This window comes from Taudactylus pleione, unplaced genomic scaffold, assembly GCF_031769625.1.
Source record: "Taudactylus pleione unplaced genomic scaffold, aTauple2 ptg000928l, whole genome shotgun sequence".
NCBI classification, from domain to species: domain Eukaryota; kingdom Metazoa; phylum Chordata; class Amphibia; order Anura; family Myobatrachidae; genus Taudactylus; species Taudactylus pleione.
In genome coordinates this window covers 1,311,620-1,333,224 of record NW_028285329.1, presented here as the reverse complement: position 1 = coordinate 1,333,224, position 21,605 = coordinate 1,311,620, and the positions used below count along the sequence as shown (strand labels likewise).

The window sequence follows — 21,605 nt, the reverse complement described above, 5'->3', positions numbered from 1 at the left end:
ACTGCTCCACACTACACACGAGGGGTGACTGCTCCACACTACACACGAGGGGTGACTGCTCCACACTACACACGAGGGGTGACTGCTCCACACTACACACGAGGGGTGACTGCTCCACACTACACACGAGGGGTGACTGCTCCGCACTACACACGAGGGGTGACTGCTCCGCACTACACACGAGGGGTGGACACCCCACACTACACACAAGGGGTGACTGCTCCACACTACACACGAGGGGTGGACACCCCACACTACACACAAGGGGTGACTACTACACACGAGGGGCGACTGCTCCACACTACACACGAGGGGTGGACACACCACACTACACAAGAGGGGTGACTACTACACACGAGGGGTGACTGCTCCACACTACACACGAGGGGTGGACACCCCACACTACACACAAGGGGTGACTGCCCCACACTACACACGAGGGGTGACTGTCCCACACTACACACGAGGGGTCACTGCCCCACGCTACACACGAGGGGTGACTGCCCCACGCTACACACGAGGGGTGACTGCCCCACACTACACACGAGGGGTGACTGCCCCACACTAAACACGAGGGGTGACTGCCCCCCTGTTATAATAGTCACTATTATCAGAGTGCGTCTGTACCAATACTTGCGGTGAAACATGCACCAGGCGCATTTACACTTCCGTCAAACTCTGTGTATCCTACATTTGCGCAACACGTTCGCACTCAGCTCTGCCTATGAGAGAAGACTTCACTCCGTGTGTGCGCTGATTGTAGCCAAAGACTGTAATGTACCACGGGAACATATATATTCCTTAGTGCCAGGCTCACGCTGACTTTCCATGCAAATGATACAGAGGAGACAGAGGGCCTGATTCAGACCCGGACGCTAAGCTGCGCTCTATCGCAGCCAAAAGGGGCCGGGTATGCAAATGCCGCCATCGCACTGTCTGGTGGAAGGACGCCCTCTATGTCTTAGAGCGACGGCAGAGCGAACGCACGCCGGTATAAAGACGCCCACTTATCTCTCTTAACACACGTCGTCTCCAGGAAATGTATGATTACAGGTTGAATCTCCCATTTCCAAATATTCCGAAATATGGAATTTTTTTGGCATGACTGATATAATGAAACCTTTGATTTTTGATGGTTCAATGTACACAAACTTTGTCTAAGGCACAAATTATTAAAAATATTGTATAAAATTACCTTGTGTATAAGGTGTATATGAAACATAAATGCATTCTGGACCTCATTCAGAGGCGGACGGAGGATGCAATCGGTCGCTCAGAAACTGGGCGGCCACTTGCATCCTGACCGCCCGCCTGCCTCTGTTGCGGTCGTTAGGCTGTGGGTTAACACCCACAGCTCTAACGACCGCTCGGGTGATGGTCGCGATGGTCAGAGACCATCACGACCATCGGGGCTTACGACGAGACCCTAGGGTAGGGTCTCACTTGTCGTAAGCCCCGGAGAGCTTCTGGCTCTGTCTGAACGCCTCCGTTTGGGCTGCCACCCCCCCGGCCCGCCTTCCAAACGGGGCGAGCTGTCAATCAACATCGACAGCTCGCCCCCTTTGGATCGAGCTGTCGGTCGTAGCGGGTCTCACGCATGCGCATGACGGCGCCGTCGTGCGCATGCTCTGTGGGGGGCCATAGACCCGGTCCGAGCGCATCGGCGCTAACGACTGGGTCTGAATGACCCCCTCTGTGTGTATATTTGGGTCCCATTCCCAAGATATTTCATTATGATATGCAAATATTCCAAAATACGGAATATTCCGTTATCCATAATACTCCTGGTCCCAAGCATTTTAGATATCGGAGACTCAACCTGTAATCGGAACCATCGAGAGCCATCGGAGCTGCACACAGCGCTTGAGGTAGGTCCTACCGTACCGCAAGCACTGCGATCAGTGCGGTCTAAAATACAACCAAGTGACGTGTACAATGACGCTTCTTTGCTAATTATGCACACCCCTAAAACACCGTTTTGACGCCCAGGCACGCCTGCGTTCACACATCCACTCCCCTGTTCACAAGCACCTTCCCCTGTTACCACCCACAAACGGCGCTATCTGTCACTCAAAGTAGCGTCCAGTCTGTGTACTACGAGCGCACAATTCTTGAGCGCAGTGAGTGACTTGTGCATGCGCATATTGACGCATACACCTGCGCAAACGTGCGATTATCGCCCATTGTGTTCGTTCGCGGCTTAGCGTCCGTGTCTGAATCAGGCCCAGAGTCAACAGGACTTCTAGTAGTGTAAGAAGGAAGACAGCCGACTAACTATGAGAGGCAAGGTGACTGCGAGGACCCAATTCCTCTGTCTAACACAAATTCTAGTTTGAGACGGAATAAATCTCTACAAGAACTTCCCAGCAACGACATTAAAGCAACACGTACTAAACACTTCACAGCTATAAAGAACAATTCTGACCGTACAAAGAACTTTTGTCACAGATGTATTCCAACAATATCTCCCTCAGTCGCCAGTTTATAAAACTTATACCTGCAGCTATTTCTGGGAGGAAGACAGAGAGATAAGCTGCAGGTGGCTTATTGTACATGCACAATGTGTCAGTGATACAATGTAACAAGGGGCGGGATTACTGCCTCAGCGGCTGGTGCTCTTACCTTTTATGTCACCTAAATTCCCTGATCCCATGGCGAGAAGCTTGTCCTTCCAGTCCTTAGACAAAAGCTTTTCAATGCTGGGCGTCTCTGTGAGAAGAGAACAGAGAGAACATGCCTTAGTTATGAGCGGAGACTGAGGCTCGCGGTGACAGCAGCTGTATGAGGGGTTAGGAGCAGCCAGGTCGCTGAGAGTGTCCGGTGTAATTACAGTGCTGCAGGGCAGAGGGATCTCTTATAGCCCGGCTTTATTATCTGCTCTGCATCACTTCATATTTATTACAGAAAATAAAAGGTATCCTTACACGTGACCTATACAGGGAGTTGCAGTGCTCGGCCGAGACAGTGCTGCGCTGAAACAGTGACGCAAAGTTGCATGCTGGCGACTTTGCTGCACGCCGTGTTCTCACTGCGCAGAGGACAGATCACTGATCAGTAAGGGCCTCTGATAGGAGGAGACGCACAGTTACACCTGGGATGACCACACCGGGTTTAGGTGCAGGTTTTAGCAATTGCGAATTGTACATGATGTTCCCAGCACCAGATGTATACTGAGCGACTTCATGTTACTCTGTGATGCAGAGCTGAGCTGCAATGTGCTGGCTCTGCACCCTAACTCTGTACACACGTTACCCTATAGCAGCGCAGTGTGGTTTTATATACTCCCCGTATATTCAGTGTATTTATATTGTCATGGGCAACAGACCATAGAGGCGCTATGTTACTGAGATACTGCACGCTTTGCAATGTACCATGTACCGAGGACAGAAGCTGTATGTGCTGCGCACCCCTGCATTCTGCTGGACTATAGCTGTATGTGCTGCGCGCTCCGCAATGTACCCTGCATTCTGCTGGACTATAGCTGTATGTGCTGCGCGCTCCGCAATGTACCCTGCATTCTGCTGGACTATAGCTGTATGTGCTGCGCGCCCCTGCATTCTGCTGGACTATAGCTGTATAAGCTACGCGCTCTGCAATGTACCCTGCATTCTGCTGGACTATAGATGTATGTGCTGCGCGCTCCGCAATGTACCCTGCATTCTGCTGGACTATAGCTGTATGTGCTGAGCGCTCCGCAATGTACCCTGCAATCTGCTGGACTATAGCTGTATGTGCTGCGCGCTCCGCAATGTACCCTGCAATCTGCTGGACTATAGCTGTATGTGCTGCGCGCTCCGCAATGTACCCTGCATTCTGCTGGACTATAGCTGTATGTGCTGCGCGCTCTGCAATGTACCCTGCATTCTGCTGGACTATAGCTGTATGTGCTGCGCGCTCTGCAATGTACCCTGCATTCTGCTGGATTATAGCTGTAGGTGCTACGCGCTCTGCAATGTACCCTGCATTCTGCTGGATTATAGCTGTAGGTGCTACGCGCTCTGCAATGTACCCTGCATTCTGCTGGACTATAGCTGTAGGTGCTACGCGCTCTGCAATGTACCCTGCATTCTGCTGGACTATAGCTGTATGTGCTGAGCGCTCCGCAATGTACCCTGCAATCTGCTGGACTATAGCTGTATGTGCTGCGCGCTCCGCAATGTACCCTGCATTCTGCTGGACTATAGCTGTATGTGCTGAGCGCTCCGCAATGTACCCTGCAATCTGCTGGACTATAGCTGTATGTGCTGCGCGCTCCGCAATGTACCCTGCATTCTGCTGGACTATAGCTGTATGTGCTGCGCGCTCCGCAATGTACCCTGCATTCTGCTGGACTATAGCTGTATGTGCTGAGCGCTCCGCAATGTACCCTGCAATCTGCTGGACTATAGCTGTATGTGCTGCGCGCTCCGCAATGTACCCTGCATTCTGCTGGACTATAGCTGTATGTGCTGCGCGCTCCGCAATGTACCCTGCATTCTGCTGGACTATAGCTGTATGTGCTGCGCGCTCTGCAATGTACCCTGCATTCTGCTGGACTATAGCTGTATGTGCTGCGCGCTCTGCAATGTACCCTGCATTCTGCTGGACTATAGCTGTATGTGCTGCGCGCTCTGCAATGTACCCTGCATTCTGCTGGACTATAGCTGTAGGTGCTACGCGCTCTGCAATGTACCCTGCATTCTGCTGGACTATAGCTGTATGTGCTACGCGCTCTGCAATGTACCCTGCATTCTGCTGGACTATAACTGTAGGTGCTGCGCGCTCCGCAATGTACCCTGCATTCTGCTGGACTATAGCTGTATGTGCTGCGCGCTCTGCAATGTACCCTGCATTCTGCTGGACTATAGCTGTATGTGCTACGCGCTCTGCAATGTACCCTGCATTCTGCTGGACTATAACTGTAGGTGCTGCGCGCTCTGCAATGTACCCTGCATTCTGCTGGACTATAGCTGTATGTGCTGCGCGCTCTGCAATGTACCCTGCATTCTGCTGGACTATAGCTGTAGGTGCTGCGTGTTCCGCAATGTACCCTGCATTCTGCTGGACTATAGCTGTAGGTGCTGCGTGTTCCGCAATGTACCCTGCATTCTGCTGGACTATAGCTGTATGTGCTGTGCGCTCCGCAATGTACCCTGCATTCTGCTGGACTATAGCTGTAGGTGCTACGCGCTCTGCAATGTACCCTGCATTCTGCTGGACTATAGCTGTAGGTGCTACGCGCTCTGCAATGTACCCTGCATTCTGCTGGACTATAGCTGTATGTGCTGCGCGCTCTGCAATGTACCCTGCATTCTGCTGGACTATAGCTGTAGGTGCTGCGTGTTCCGCAATGTACCCTGCATTCTGCTGGACTATAGCTGTAGGTGCTGTGCGCTCCGCAATGTACCCTGCATTCTGCTGGACTATAGCTGTATGTGCTGCGTGCTCCGCAAATGTACCCTGCATTCTGCTGGACTATAGCTGTATGTGCTGCGCGCTCTGCAATGTACCCTGCTTTCTGCTGGACTATAGCTGTAGGTGCTGTGCGCTCCGCAATGTACCCTGCATTCTGCTGGACTATAGCTGTATGTGCTGCGTGCTCTGCAATGTACCCTGCATTCTGCTGGACTATAGCTGTATGTGCTGCGTGCTCCGCAAATGTACCCTGCATTCTGCTGGACTATAGCTGTATGTGCTACGCGCTCCGCAATGTACCCTGCATTCTGCTGGACTATAGCTGTATGTGCTGTGCGCTCCGCAATGTACCCTGCATTCTGCTGGACTATAGCTGTAGGTGCTACGCGCTCTGCAATGTACCCTGCATTCTGCTGGACTATAGCTGTAGGTGCTGTGCGCTCCGCAATGTACCCTGCATTCTGCTGGACTATAGCTGTAGGTGCTACGCGCTCTGCAATGTACCCTGCATTCTGCTGGACTATAGCTGTATGTGCTACGCGCTCTGCAATGTACCCTGCATTCTGCTGGACTATAGCTGTAGGTGCTGCGCGCTCTGCAATGTACCCTGCATTCTGCTGGACTATAGCTGTATGTGCTGCGCGCTCTGCAATGTACCCTGCATTCTGCTGGACTATAGCTGTAGGTGCTGCGTGTTCCGCAATGTACCCTGCATTCTGCTGGACTATAGCTGTAGGTGCTGTGCGCTCCGCAATGTACCCTGCATTCTGCTGGACTATAGCTGTAGGTGCTACGCGCTCTGCAATGTACCCTGCATTCTGCTGGACTATAGCTGTAGGTGCTGTGCGCTCCGCAATGTACCCTGCATTCTGCTGGACTATAGCTGTAGGTGCTACGCGCTCTGCAATGTACCCTGCATTCTGCTGGACTATAGCTGTATGTGCTACGCGCTCTGCAATGTACCCTGCATTCTGCTGGACTATAGCTGTAGGTGCTGCGCGCTCTGCAATGTACCCTGCATTCTGCTGGACTATAGCTGTATGTGCTGCGCGCTCTGCAATGTACCCTGCATTCTGCTGGACTATAGCTGTAGGTGCTGCGTGTTCCGCAATGTACCCTGCATTCTGCTGGACTATAGCTGTAGGTGCTGTGCGCTCCGCAATGTACCCTGCATTCTGCTGGACTATATCTGTATGTGCTGCGCGCTCTGCAATGTACCCTGCATTCTGCTGGACTATAGCTGTATGTGCTGCGCGCTCTGCAATGTACCCTGCATTCTGCTGGACTATAGCTGTAGGTGCTGCGTGTTTCGCAATGTACCCTGCATTCTGCTGGACTATAGCTGTATGTGCTGCGCGCTCTGCAATGTACCCTGCATTCTGCTGGACTATAGCTGTAGGTGCTGTGTGTTCCGCAATGTACCCTGCATTCTGCTGGACTATAGCTGTATGTGCTACGCGCTCTGCAATGTACCCTGCATTCTGCTGGACTATAGCTGTAGGTGCTGCGCGCTCTGCAATGTACCCTGCATTCTGCTGGACTATAGCTGTATGTGCTGCGCGCTCTGCAATGTACCCTGCATTCTGCTGGACTATAGCTGTAGGTGCTGCGTGTTCCGCAATGTACCCTGCATTCTGCTGGACTATAGCTGTAGGTGCTGTGCGCTCCGCAATGTACCCTGCATTCTGCTGGACTATAGCTGTAGGTGCTACGCGCTCTGCAATGTACCCTGCATTCTGCTGGACTATAGCTGTAGGTGCTGTGCGCTCCGCAATGTACCCTGCATTCTGCTGGACTATAGCTGTAGGTGCTACGCGCTCTGCAATGTACCCTGCATTCTGCTGGACTATAGCTGTATGTGCTACGCGCTCTGCAATGTACCCTGCATTCTGCTGGACTATAGCTGTAGGTGCTGCGCGCTCTGCAATGTACCCTGCATTCTGCTGGACTATAGCTGTATGTGCTGCGCGCTCTGCAATGTACCCTGCATTCTGCTGGACTATAGCTGTAGGTGCTGCGTGTTCCGCAATGTACCCTGCATTCTGCTGGACTATAGCTGTAGGTGCTGTGCGCTCCGCAATGTACCCTGCATTCTGCTGGACTATATCTGTATGTGCTGCGCGCTCTGCAATGTACCCTGCATTCTGCTGGACTATAGCTGTATGTGCTGCGCGCTCTGCAATGTACCCTGCATTCTGCTGGACTATAGCTGTAGGTGCTGCGTGTTTCGCAATGTACCCTGCATTCTGCTGGACTATAGCTGTATGTGCTGCGCGCTCTGCAATGTACCCTGCATTCTGCTGGACTATAGCTGTAGGTGCTGTGTGTTCCGCAATGTACCCTGCATTCTGCTGGACTATAGCTGTATGTGCTGCGCGCTCTGCAATGTACCCTGCATTCTGCTGGACTATAGCTGTATGTGGGGGAAATGACCTTTGGACACTCTCATGTATCATTATTACACTGTTACACTTATCTGCAGTCTAGAGAAAAACATTTATTTTACTTGATCAGGCCAAATACTGTCTGAGATACTTTACACTGTTACTTTATGCTCCAGACAAATCTATTAGACCATATAACAGTCACACGGTGCCTTACAGAGAGACGCCATCAATCAACACTGCGTAACTATAGGTGACAGCCAAGTACAGGTGCAAAAATAAACACACACCAGGAGCATTATATATATACATTATATATATATATATATATATATATATATATAAGTAAATTTTGTATCCTTCCAGTTGAATATGTGTATACAAGCGCCACTGTCTGTATACAGATATTCAGTCGTGTTTATATAAATTGAATTTATCTTTAAGGGGATAAGAGAAGTCTTCATCTGCTGGTGATTGTGAAATGATCGTATTTAGAGACTGGTGTTTTTCCCCCCGTCCTGATATTTTGACATTCAATCCCCCCACGTTGACCTGCGTTGCAGATTTTTTCCTATCACAGTGCATACAAATGCTATTCAAATGTAGAGGACAATTGAGTGAATTGAACAATGTAATTGTATACTCATGTCAGCTCTGAGACGGCTGACAATTACCACTGCTTTCACATCCGTGATTAGGACTCCGGCATTCAGCAAGAAAACACAGAGTGGAAGATAAGTGTCCCAATATGATTCAGCTTAATAACAATGCTGCCGTTTAATATTCCCTTTTAAGAAAGTATATTGCAATTGCCCCCGCACTTGTGTTTATGTGAATGTGGAATTGTTTGGCCATTTCACTACCCCCTGCCGGGGAACATGACGGCTCTGCCTGTTAACGTATCACAGCGGCGGCGGGGGGGCTGGTCTGAGGGGCTCACCATTATCCCAAGCTGGTTAATTTCCCCCCTGACAAAACAGGGTCAGAGATTGGATGTCTGAGGCTGTATCTGTTACTCGTAGCCTCTCGTGCTGTGGGGGGCTCCGTGCAGTGTTGCAGGGGTTAACGAGAAATACATTTACCTCTGCATGCTAGCTATATTACATTCAGTCATTGCTACAGAAAACAGGTAACAATGTAGTATATATATATATATATATATATATATATATATATATATATATAAAATATTGTCCATGATCCACGTACTGCAAAACTGTCATCATCTAGTATGTAATAAACCAATAAATATACTGTATTAATATGGGGCAAGTGGCTATTTTCCGTAACAGTAAATACAATAAAAAATAAATCGCTATAATCAGTGGTTAGTTACTTAAATAAAAGTTAAACCCGACTGATTTAGTGACTTATTTCAAACCCACCGGAAGCTCTAATGAGAATTAATCGGAAGACTGGATGGGATTATTCTTCTGTTTTGTTTTTAGTGGCGGAATATAAGAGAGGTTTTACTGCCCAAGGGGGGGGGGGATATAGGGGGGGGGGGGATATGGGGGGGGATATGGGGGGGGGGGATATGGGGTGGGGGGGGAGATATTTTGCAACTTCTTTTAACAAATGAACAAAACTGTTCCTTGGAGCTACATTGTATCTGTCTTGCTGAACATACACACACTGGCATTCTTCAGGAAGAATTAAAGGGCAGCGTCTGCGGCAGAGGGCGGCCAGTTATTAAAAGGCTCCCAAACTCTGCGTACAGCAGGAATGTAGTAACAGCCGTCCATTGTGCGCTGACAATAGGCCTCAGTACCTCCAGGCATCACAGGGAATGCATTTTACTTTTAAGTCTATTGTCAGGAGAGTGTGTGACAAAGCTTTTCCCCTGCAGCTAGACAAAATATTCACTGTAGCAGCTCATAAAGGAGCCGGAGTCTGTGTGCGACTTCCAGGCTGAGCTCCGCAGTTATCAGCTTTCCCGGTCACCCACAGATCTCCCTACAAAACCGCCCCACGACAGACGTCTCCGGAAATGGCAGAGGCTCTCGCTGAGAACTAGCCGACGGTCTCCAGAAAACGACGCAGAGGATAAACTTATTTAGTAAAACAGACGCAAAGTAACGGGGTCTTAAATACTGATTTAGAAAATGCCCCCGGGCTCGCACACAGCATACGCTCAGCTCAGAATGCGGCACACTTTATATTTACAGTTTTGTATATAGCGCACACGTATTGCGCAGCGCTGAGAGTATATCAGCCAGGCCCAGTCCCTGCCCCAGTGGAGCTTACACTCTATAGGTCTGACTCAGGGTATAGGTAAATCCAGTAGGTTTTTGGAGTATAGGAGGAAACCGGAGCACCTGGAGGATATCCATGCAAACACGGAGATAACATACAAACTCCACACAGATACTGCCTTGGTTGGGAATAGAGGCGGTAATGCTAACCACTACGCCACTGTGTCCACCACAGCAGCATTACAGCAATATATATATATATATATATATACACAAAGATACCCTATTATTTGCACTAAAATTATTAATGATACTGATATGTAACCAACACTTAAATCTAATGGAGTGGATGGCTGCACCTTTCACCTAATATCTCTGTTAGACAGATATGGAGGGAAATGGAAACCAAGAAAGAAGAGAAAGGGCGCTCTAATGTACAAAATATAAAATATATTAAAATACAAAATGTGTACATAACACAAACTGAATAATTAAAAAATCAACAATTAATGCAGCAGACTTGTCAGCAGTATTTTGCCGGAGTGGAACAGGATTATTGCTTCTGAGCAATCCTTACCTGGGAGTATAAATCCATCCACTATATAAAGTGCGTCTACTCCAGTTTATTCTCCGCAAACAGATCTTAGGATCATTTAATCAGTGTTCACATTTTCCTGACTATTAATAGGACTGATAATACAGTCATTTGATGATGTACCCCTGATGAAGTCCCATGTGGGGACGAAACGCGTTGGGTCTCCATCGTATTTTGACTAGTGTTTGATGTAAGCTCATCAGATTCACTGATTTTATTGAATAAATATTGTTCTTTTTTATTGAGATTGAAGTGTTTTATTCAAATAATAATAGTGGCCTGTTTGGGTGTATTTTTGGTGGAAGGGTATTTTTCAGCAACATTACAAGGAATCATTGCTAACCCTGGAAACAGCATTTATGACCTCTACAAAATCATTTAAAGACCAACAAAGGACTCAATAAATGTACTCTCTGTGAAACGAAAGGGAGATTCATCCTTTGTGTCGACATCTAGGACTGATCATTGAAGTAGCTTCATTGCTGCATTAATTGTTGATTTTTTAATTATTCAGTTTGTGTTATTTACGCATTTTGTATTTTAATATATTTTATATTTTGTACATTAGAGCGCCCTTTCTCTTCTTTCTTGATATATTATGTGCTGTGACATGGACTCAAACATAAAAACATAACGCACGTTTGCACAGTGGGCCTAATTCAGCAGTGAAATCACGCAAGTGCACTGCTGAACGCCGATTCCCGATTTTCAGGAATCTGCGCATATGCAGGACTCACTCTGCCAGTTTGCAGAATGAGTCCTGTTAACACGCATGCTAGCCCCTGAATGCCTCTGCCTGATTCACAGTGGGTGGAGCGGGGGCGGGGTCAAGCGCCATTCCCGGAAGCGGGGCGTATCCACCCCGTTTTCCGTCAGTGGCCAGGCTGAGTGAGGCTTACTCAGCCATCCTGCCGCCCAGCACCGTCCACCATCGCGACCATCAACCACGGATGGTCGCGATGGTGATCCCAGCACTGCAACACTGGGATCGCAAATGCAGCAGGGGGTGTCATACAGGAGGGTGTCATACACCACCTGCTGCATTTGCACGATTGCAAGGATCGCAGTGCATATATCATATATCTATAGCCTGCGTACATACATCACATATCTATAGCCTGCGTGCATACATCATATATCTATAGCCTGCGTGCATACATCATATATCTATAGCCTGCGTACATACATCATATATGTATAGCCTGTGTGTATACATCACATATCTATAGCCTGCGTGCATAAATCATATATCTATAGCCTGCGTGCATACGTCATATATCTATAGCCTGCGTGCATACATCATATATCTATAGCCTGCGTGCATACGTCATATATCTATAGCCTGCGTGCATAAATCATATATCTATAGCCTGCGCGCATAAATCATATATCTATAGCCTGCGCGCATAAATCATATATCTATAGCCTGCGTGCATACATCATATATCTATAGCCTGCGTGCATAAATAATATATCTATAGCCTGCGTGCATAAATCATATATCTATAGCCTGCGTGCATAAATCATATATCTATAGCATGCGTACATACATCATATATCTATAGCCTGCGTGCATACATCATATATCTATAGCCTGCGTGCATACATCATATATCTATAGCCTGCATGCATACATTATATATCTATAGCCTGCGTGCATATTATTATCCTTTATTTATATGGCACCACAAGTGTTCTGCAGTGCCTTACAAAGTATACAAACAAATAATTTGACAAGTGACTTACAGTACAGTACAATAGAGGACCAGGACAAGGATAATATACATTGCTACATTAGTGACCATAACACCCAGAAAAGCAACAGAGCGTAAGCAACCAAGTGCTAGGTGCCCTGGTGGGGGGTAAGAAGTTGATGAAAGTAAAGTAAGAAGAAGCACAAGAGGGTAGAGGTCCCTGCTCGTAAGAGCTTACATTCTAAAGGGGAGGGGCAGACACAGGCGTGACACAGATGGGATAAACAGTGAGGAAGGAACATGTTGCAGCAAGTTAGGATGGGAGCTGGAAGGCTTTGATGAAGTAGTGGGGCATATATCATATATCTATAGCCTGCGTACATACATCATATATCTATAGCCTGCGTACATACATCATATATCTATAGCCTGAGTGCATGCATCATATATCTATAGCCTGAGTGCATACATCATATATCTATAGCCTGTGTACATATATCATATATCTATAGCTTGCATACATATATCATATATCTATAGCCTGCATGCATACATCATATATCTATAGCCTGAGTGCATACATCATATATCTATAGCCTGTGTACATATATCATATATCTATAGCCTGTGTACATATATCATATATCGATAGCTTGCATACATATATCATATATCTATAGCCTGTATGCATACATCATATATCTATAGCCTGAGTGCATACATCATATATCTATAGCCTGTGTACATATATAATATATCTATAGCTTGCGTACATATATCATATATCTATAGCCTGCGTACATAAATCATATATCTATAGCCTGTGTACATATATAATATATCTATAGCTTGCGTACATATATCATATATCTATAGCCTGCATGCAGCTTTGCAATTGCCATCCTTGCTGAATCAGGCCCAAGTGTCGTTTATATCAGTGTGCGCCACCGGTTTATGACGAGCGGACGTGAAATGATTTGCATGGTGACAATAAGATACATACACCCATCAGCCATAACATGAAAACCACCAGCCTAATATTGTGTAGGTCTCCCCCGAGGCCTGGACTCCACAAGACCTCTGACGGTGCGCTGTGATAACTGGCGCCAGGACGGTCCTGTAAGGTGTGAGGTGCGGCCTCCATGGCTGGGATTTGTCTTACCAGCACATCCCACAGATGCTCCATCAGATTACGATCTGGCCACAAGTCACCACCTTGATCTCTGTCATGTTCCAATGTTTACAGTGTGGCAGAGCGGCGGCGTGGTCAAAAGGGCGACAATCACAATGTCCACACTAAATGATGACAGTTATGAAGTCGTCATTGTCAGAATACAGACGTGTTCTAGGCTGTGGGTGGGATGGTTAGGTTGGGGGAGGGGGTAAGAGTTAAGCGCTAGAGGAGGGGTTAAGGGTAGGGATTAGGGATAGGAAAGAAATACTCAACGGAACTCTGCAGCTTTGGAAAGTGACGGTCACATGACCACCGGCCCCAGATAGACGCACTGGACTCGCAGCAGCCATACTACACCCAGTAGGGCACGTTACGCTGCGGAAAGAGGCCACTGCTATCAGAGAATACCGGTGCCAAGAAGGGCTGTACTTAGGGCCTGATCCAGCTTTGCAATTCCGTCTGTGCAAATGGGCCAGATGTACTAAGCTCTGAAAAGTGATAAACCACCAGCCAATCAGCTCCCAACTGTCATGTTACAGGTTGTGTTTGAAACATGACAATTGGGAGCTGATTGGCTGGAAGTTTATCACTATCCACTTTATCACTTTTCAGAGCTTAGTACATCTGGCCCAAGGTAATGCGCAGGGGCCATCACGCCTCCGGCTGCATTACTTACCCGAGCTGCGTTGTTCAACGCAGCATTGGATAATCTGCGGAACATGCCGCAGATGAGAAATCCTGGACTCCTCCCTCCCCCCTCAACAGCGGCGACATGCTTCCAACTTGGGAAACAGAGGCCTATCGCTGCCCCCTCCCCACGCACAAATGGCAGCAGACTGTCACTCAAGGACAGTCTGCTGCCAGTCTACGTGAGGAATCGTAGACCAGTTCTGCTCATGTTCAAAACTGGCCAGGGGCCTGCGCAATTCCCGATCATCAGGAAGCTACGTTCAGCAGTGCACGCTGAATGGGGACCTTAGTCTGCAGCAATGGTTATATAGGTGCACGCTGAATGGGGACCTTAGTCTGCAGCAATGGTTAGGTAGGTGCACGCTGAATGAGGACCTTAGTCTGCAGCAATGGTTATATAGGTGTACGCTGAACAGGGACCTTAGTCTGCAGCAATGGTTAGGTAGGTGCACGCTGAATGGGGACCTTAGTCTGCAGCAATGGTTAGGTAGGTGCACACTGAATGGGGACCTTAGTCTGCAGCAATGGTTAGGTAGGTGTACGCTGAATGGGGACCTTAGTCTGCAGCAATGATTAGGTAGGTGCACGCTGAATAGGGACCTTAGTCTGCAGCAATGGTTATATAGGTGCACGCTGAATGGGGACCTTAGTCTGCAGCAATGGTTATATAGGTGCACGCTGAATGGGGACCTTAGTCTGCAGCAATGGTTATATAGGTGCACGCTGAATGGGGACCTTAGTCTGCAGCAATGGTTATATAGGTGTACGCTGAACAGGGACCTTAGTCTGCAGCAATGGTTAGGTAGGTGCACGCTGAATGAGGACCTTAGTCTGCAGCAATGGTTATATAGGTGTACGCTGAACAGGGACCTTAGTCTGCAGCAATGGTTAGGTAGGTGCACGCTGAATGGGGACCTTAGTCTGCAGCAATGGTTATATAGGTGTATGCTGAACAGGGACCTTAGTCTGCAGCAATGGTTAGGTAGGTGCACGCTGAATGAGGACCTTAGTCTGCAGCAATGGTTATATAGGTGTACGCTGAACAGGGACCTTAGTCTGCAGCAATGGTTAGGTAGGTGCACGCTGAATGGGGACCTTAGTCTGCAGCAATGGTTATATAGGTGTACGCTGAACAGGGACCTTAGTCTGCAGCAATGGTTAGGTAGGTGTACGCTGAATGGGGACCTTAGTCTGCAGCAATGGTTAGGTAGGTGCACGCTGAATGGGGACCTTAGTCTGCAGCAATGGTTATATAGGTGCACGCTGAACGGGGACCTTAGTCTGCAGCAATGGTTAGGTAGGTGTACGCTGAATGGGGACCTTAGTCTGCAGCAATGGTTAGGTAGGTGCACGCTGAATGAGGACCTTAGTCTGCAGCAATGGTTAGGTAGGTGCACGCTGAATGAGGACCTTAGTCTGCAGCAATGGTTATATAGGTGTACGCTGAATGGGGACCTTAGTCTGCAGCAATGGTTATATAGGTGCACGCTGAATGGGGACCTTAGTCTGCAGCAATGGTTATATAGGTGTACGCTGAATGGGGACCTTAGTCTGCAGCAATGGTTATATAGGTGTACGCTGAATGGGGACTTTAGTCTGCAGCAATGGTTATATAGGTGCACGCTGAATGGGGACCTTAGTCTGCAGCAATGGTTAGGTAGGTGTACGCTGAATGGGGACCTTAGTCTGCAGCAATGATTAGGTAGGTGCACGCTGAATAGGGACCTTAGTCTGCAGCAATGGTTATATAGGTGCACGCTGAATGGGGACTTTAGTCTGCAGCAATGGTTAGGTAGGTGCACGCTGAATGAGGACCTTAGTCTGCAGCAATGGTTAGGTAGGTGCACGCTGAATGGGGACCTTAGTCTGCAGCAATGGTTAGGTAGGTGTACGCTGAATGGGGACCTTAGTCTGCAGCAATGGTTAGGTAGGTGCACGCTGAATGAGGACCTTAGTCTGCAGCAATGGTTAGGTAGGTGCACGCTGAATGGGGACCTTAGTCTGCAGCAATGGTTAGGTAGGTGTACGCTGAATGGGGACCTTAGTCTGCAGCAATGGTTAGGTAGGTGCACGCTGAATGGGGACTTTAGTCTGCAGCAATGGTTATATAGGTGCACGCTGAATGGGGACCTTAGTCTGCAGCAATGGTTAGGTAGGTGTACGCTGAATGGGGACCTTAGTCTGCAGCAATGATTAGGTAGGTGCACGCTGAATAGGGACCTTAGTCTGCAGCAATGGTTATATAGGTGCACGCTGAATGGGGACTTTAGTCTGCAGCAATGGTTAGGTAGGTGCACGCTGAATGAGGACCTTAGTCTGCAGCAATGGTTAGGTAGGTGCACGCTGAATGGGGACCTTAGTCTGCAGCAATGGTTAGGTAGGTGTACGCTGAATGGGGACCTTAGTCTGCAGCAATGGTTAGGTAGGTGCACGCTGAATGAGGACCTTAGTCTGCAGCAATGGTTAGGTAGGTGCACGCTGAATGGGGACCTTAGTCTGCAGCAATGGTTAGGTAGGTGTACGCTGAATGGGGACCTTAGTCTGCAGCAATGGTTAGGTAGGTGCACGCTGAATGGGGACCTTAGTCTGCAGCAATGGTTAGGTAGGTGCACGCTGAATGAGGACCTTAGTCTGCAGCAATGATTAGGTAGGTGCACGCTGAATGGGGACCTTAGTCTGCAGCAATGGTTATATAGGTGCACGCTGAATGGGGACTTTAGTCTGCAGCAATGGTTAGGTAGGTGCACGCTGAATGAGGACCTTAGTCTGCAGCAATGGTTAGGTAGGTGCACGCTGAATGGGGACCTTAGTCTGCAGCAATGGTTAGGTAGGTGTACGCTGAATGGGGACCTTAGTCTGCAGCAATGGTTAGGTAGGTGCACGCTGAATGAGGACCTTAGTCTGCAGCAATGGTTAGGTAGGTGCACGCTGAATGGGGACCTTAGTCTGCAGCAATGGTTAGGTAGGTGTACGCTGAATGGGGACCTTAGTCTGCAGCAATGGTTAGGTAGGTGCACGCTGAATGGGGACCTTAGTCTGCAGCAATGGTTAGGTAGGTGCACGCTGAATGAGGACCTTAGTCTGCAGCAATGATTAGGTAGGTGCACGCTGAATAGGGACCTTAGTCTGCAGCAATGGTTATATAGGTGCACGCTGAATGGGGACCTTAGTCTGCAGCAATGGTTAGGTAGGTGCACGCTGAATGGGGACCTTAGTCTGCAGCAATGGTTAGGTAGGTGTACGCTGAATGGGGACCTTAGTCTGCAGCAATGGTTAGGTAGGTGCACGCTGAATGGGGACCTTAGTCTGCAGCAATGGTTAGGTAGGTGCACGCTGAATGGGGACCTTAGTCTGCAGCAACGGTTAGGTAGGTGCACGCTGAATGAGGACCTTAGTCTGCAGCAATGGTTAGGTAGGTGCACGCTGAATGGGGACCTTAGTCTGCAGCAATGGTTAGGTAGGTGTACGCTGAATGGGGACCTTAGTCTGCAGCAATGGTTAGGTAGGTGCACGCTGAATGGGGACCTTAGTCTGCAGCAATGGTTAGGTAGGTGCACGCTGAATGGGGACCTTAGTCTGCAGCAACGGTTAGGTAGGTGTACGCTGAATGGGGACCTTAGTCTGCAGCAACGGTTATATAGGTGTACGCTGAATGGGGACCTTAGTCTGCAGCAATGGTTAGGTAGGTGTACGCTGAATGGGGACCTTAGTCTGCAGCAATGGTTAGGTAGGTGCACGCTGAATGGGGACCTTAGTCTGCAGCAATGGTTAGGTAGGTGTACGCTGAATGGGGACCTTAGTCTGCAGCAACGGTTAGGTAGGTGTACGCTGAATGGGGACCTTAGTCTGCAGCAATGGTTATATAGGTGTACGCTGAATGGGGACCTTAGTCTGCAGCAATGGTTATATAGGTGTACGCTGAATGGGGACCTTAGTCTGCAGCAATGGTTATATAGGTGTACGCTGAATGGGGACCTTAGTCTGCAGCAATGGTTATATAGGTGTACGCTGAATGGGGACCTTAGTCTGCAGCAATGGTTATATAGGTGTACGCTGAATGGGGACCTTAGTCTGCAGCAATGGTTATATAGGTGTACGCTGAATGGGGACCTTAGTCTGCAGCAATGGTTATATAGGTGTACGCTGAATGGGGACCTTAGTCTGCAGCAATGGTTATATAGGTGTACGCTGAATGGGGACCTTAGTCTGCAGCAATGGTTATATAGGTGGTATGTATAACGAGTAACATCCGCATGACCCAAGGTTTCCCAGCAGAACACTGCCCACAGCATCACACTGCCTCCGCCAGCTTGCCTATTTCCCATAGTGCATCCACAGCAATGCGATGCTCTGCGAGTCCTGACACCTTTCCATTATAGCCATCAGCTGGGCATCCACTATACAAATATCTGTCACATATCTGTCCAATCTGGCTGGTTGGTAACAGTTTCAGCAATTTGTGCTACAGTAGTTCTGTTGTGGGAGAGGACCAGACAGGCTAGACTTCACGTGCATCAACGAGCCTTGGGCACCCATAACACGGTCACCAGTTCACCGATTGTCCTTCCTTGGACCACCAACCACTGCATACTGGCAACACCCCACAAGACCCGCCGTTCTACGCTCTGTCCTTTTTGTCCAGCCGGCACAATTTGGCCCCTGTCAAAGTTACATAAACTTCAAGTACTGGCTTCTCACTTGCTGACCCCCCCCCAGGTGTCATTGTAACAGGATAATCAGTGTTACTCATGACACCTATCAGTGGCTTTAATGTTATGGCTGATGGGTGTATAATGTAATGGTAAGAAGCAGCCACAGATGGGTCACTCATAGGATGTGTCTCCAGAAGGTAAAAATAAAATGAATGCGGTCTGGGGGCTGATCAGCGGAACGTGCTGAAGGATGGCAGTGATCCACATTTATCACAGAGTTCTCTCCATGGCTGAACAATAAGAGCCTGTATTTGGAAAGCACTTATGCTGCACGCTGGAAGCCGCGCTCTAACTTCTCCCTGTAATAATCTTGGCAAAAACAGTAGAGTGAGCAGTTCAGCCTCTGTCTATCGGCCTGTGTACTGGGGATGAGAGAGACATCCGGGGAGAGAGGGAGACAAGGGAGAGACAGTCAGAGAAGAGGGAAACAGACAGCTGGAAACAGAGGTGAATGAAGAGTCAGCTGGGGATAGAGATAGACGGGGAGAGGACAATAAAGAGACAGCATCAAGAGAGACGGTAGAGAGAGATACTGTATAGATACAGAGAGAGGGGCATGTAGGTAAAGAGAGCGGGTGCAGGAACCGGGCATTAGGGTGTACAGGGCATTAACCAGATGTGACCATACAGTATGTGCCTCAGACATTCATCACTAACAGATACTAATGTATAGCAGCCGGGCTGTGATCAGGCACCACAGGGGTTAAGTCTCCTATGCTGCACAATGCACCCGCTTCACCCAAGCCTCTGCTCCTCACATATGCTTCCTGCATCAGTGCCCATGGCAATACCCAGTGGTGAGTGTCTGTCCAGCACAGCCAAGTATTGTTCTGTGACTGCTGGCTCCTCTCACTTCCCTGCATGTCTGATTCCATCATCCGGAACAGTGTGACCAACATTCTGCCATAGCCACACAAAGCGGGCACATGGGGGCAGCAGGGGGAAATGCCAACATTCTGCCATAGCCACACACATAGCGGGCACATGGGGCAGCAGGGGGAAATGCCAAAATTCTGTCATAGCCACACAAAGCTGGCATACAGGGCACAGCAAGGGGATACAGGGTGAGAAATGCCAACATTCTGCCATATGTGAAATGTCATATATGGGGATTGAGTTGGCATCCCGGGGGACATAGTTTGCATACAGGGGGACAGAGTTGGCATACAAGGATAAACAGTTGGCATACAGACGGACTTGCCATGAAGGGGGCACAATTGGCAAATGGGGTAGTTTGCATACAGGAGGTCAGACTTGGCATACAAGAGGTCAGAGTTGGCATACATGAGGTCAGAGTTGGCATACATGAGGTCAGAGTTGGCATACAGGTTGCACAGCTGGCACACAGGAGGTCAGAGTTGGCATACAGGAGGTCAAAGTTGGCATACAGGAGGTCAGAGTTGGCATATAAAATGTACAGTCACAGTATATATACACTGTACATTACAGTCACAGTATATATACACTGTACAGTATAGTCACAGTATATATACACTGTACATTACAGTCACAGTATATATACACTGTACAGTATAGTCACAGTATATATACACTGTACATTACAGTCACAGTATATATACACTGTACAGTATAGTCACAGTATATATACACTGTACATTACAGTCACAGTATATATACACTGTACAGTACAGTCACAGTATATATACTCTGTACAGTACAGTCACAGTATATATATACACTGTACAGTACAGTATATATACTCTGTACATTACAATCACAGTATATATACACTGTACATTACAGTCACAGTATATATACACTGTACATTACAGTCACAGAATATATACTCTGTACATTACAGTCACAGTATATAAAAAATGTACAGTACAGTCAAAGTATATATACACTGTACAGTACAGTCACAGTATGGATACGGAGCACATTATAATATAATGTAGAGAATATGTAAATATCCGCTAGGAAACAAGTGGCAGCTGCACAGGGTCTGGAAATAATAATACTCTCCCTGTTTGGCAGATGACAGCTGTCACCCCGATACCCCATGTGTGCAGCTTCCTACCAGACACAACTTCCTGTACTGGGAGCTTCCGACACACTTACTGACGCTAATACCACTTACTGACATAGACACACACTTACTGACACAGGCACACACTTACTGATGCTAATACCACTTACTGACATAGACACACACTGACACAGGCACACACTTACTGACATAGACACACACTTACTGATACAGGCACACACTGACGCTAATACCACTTACTGACACAGGCACACACTTACTGACGCAGGCACACACTTACTGATGCTAATACCACTTACTGACACAGGCACACACTTACTGACACAGGTACACACTTACTGATGCTAATACCACTTACTGACATAGACACACACTGACACAGGCACACACTTACTGACATAGACTACCACTTACTGACATACTAGGCACACACTTACTGACATAGACACACTTACTGATACAGGCACACACTTACTGACGCTAATACTACTTACTGACACAGGCACACACTTACTGATGCTAATACCACTTACTGACATACACTACTTACTGACACAGGTACACACTTACTGACACAGGTACACACTTACTGACGCTAATACCACTTACTGACATACACTTACTGACACATGTACACACTTACTGACGCTAATACTACTTACTGACACAGGCACACACTTACTGACACAGGTACACACTTACTGATGCTAATACCACTTACTGACATACACTACTTACTGACACAGGCACACACTG

At 48.0% G+C, this 21,605-nt stretch overlaps 1 protein-coding gene across 8 annotated transcripts in view; it reads right to left on the bottom strand.

Moving 5' to 3' along the window:
* Positions 1-21,605, bottom strand: part of SOX5 (SRY-box transcription factor 5) — a 278,404-nt gene that overhangs the window by 120,904 nt on the left and 135,895 nt on the right. For 7 of the 8 annotated variants that reach the window (XM_088459731.1, XM_088459729.1, XM_088459728.1 and 4 more), the window contains exon 4: positions 2,623-2,709. The exons of the other annotated variant lie outside the window; for it this stretch is intronic. In XM_088459731.1, coding sequence (XP_088315857.1) covers positions 2,623-2,709 — 87 coding nt within the window. The remainder of the gene's footprint in view (positions 1-2,622; positions 2,710-21,605) is intronic. 8 annotated transcript variants of the gene reach the window in all.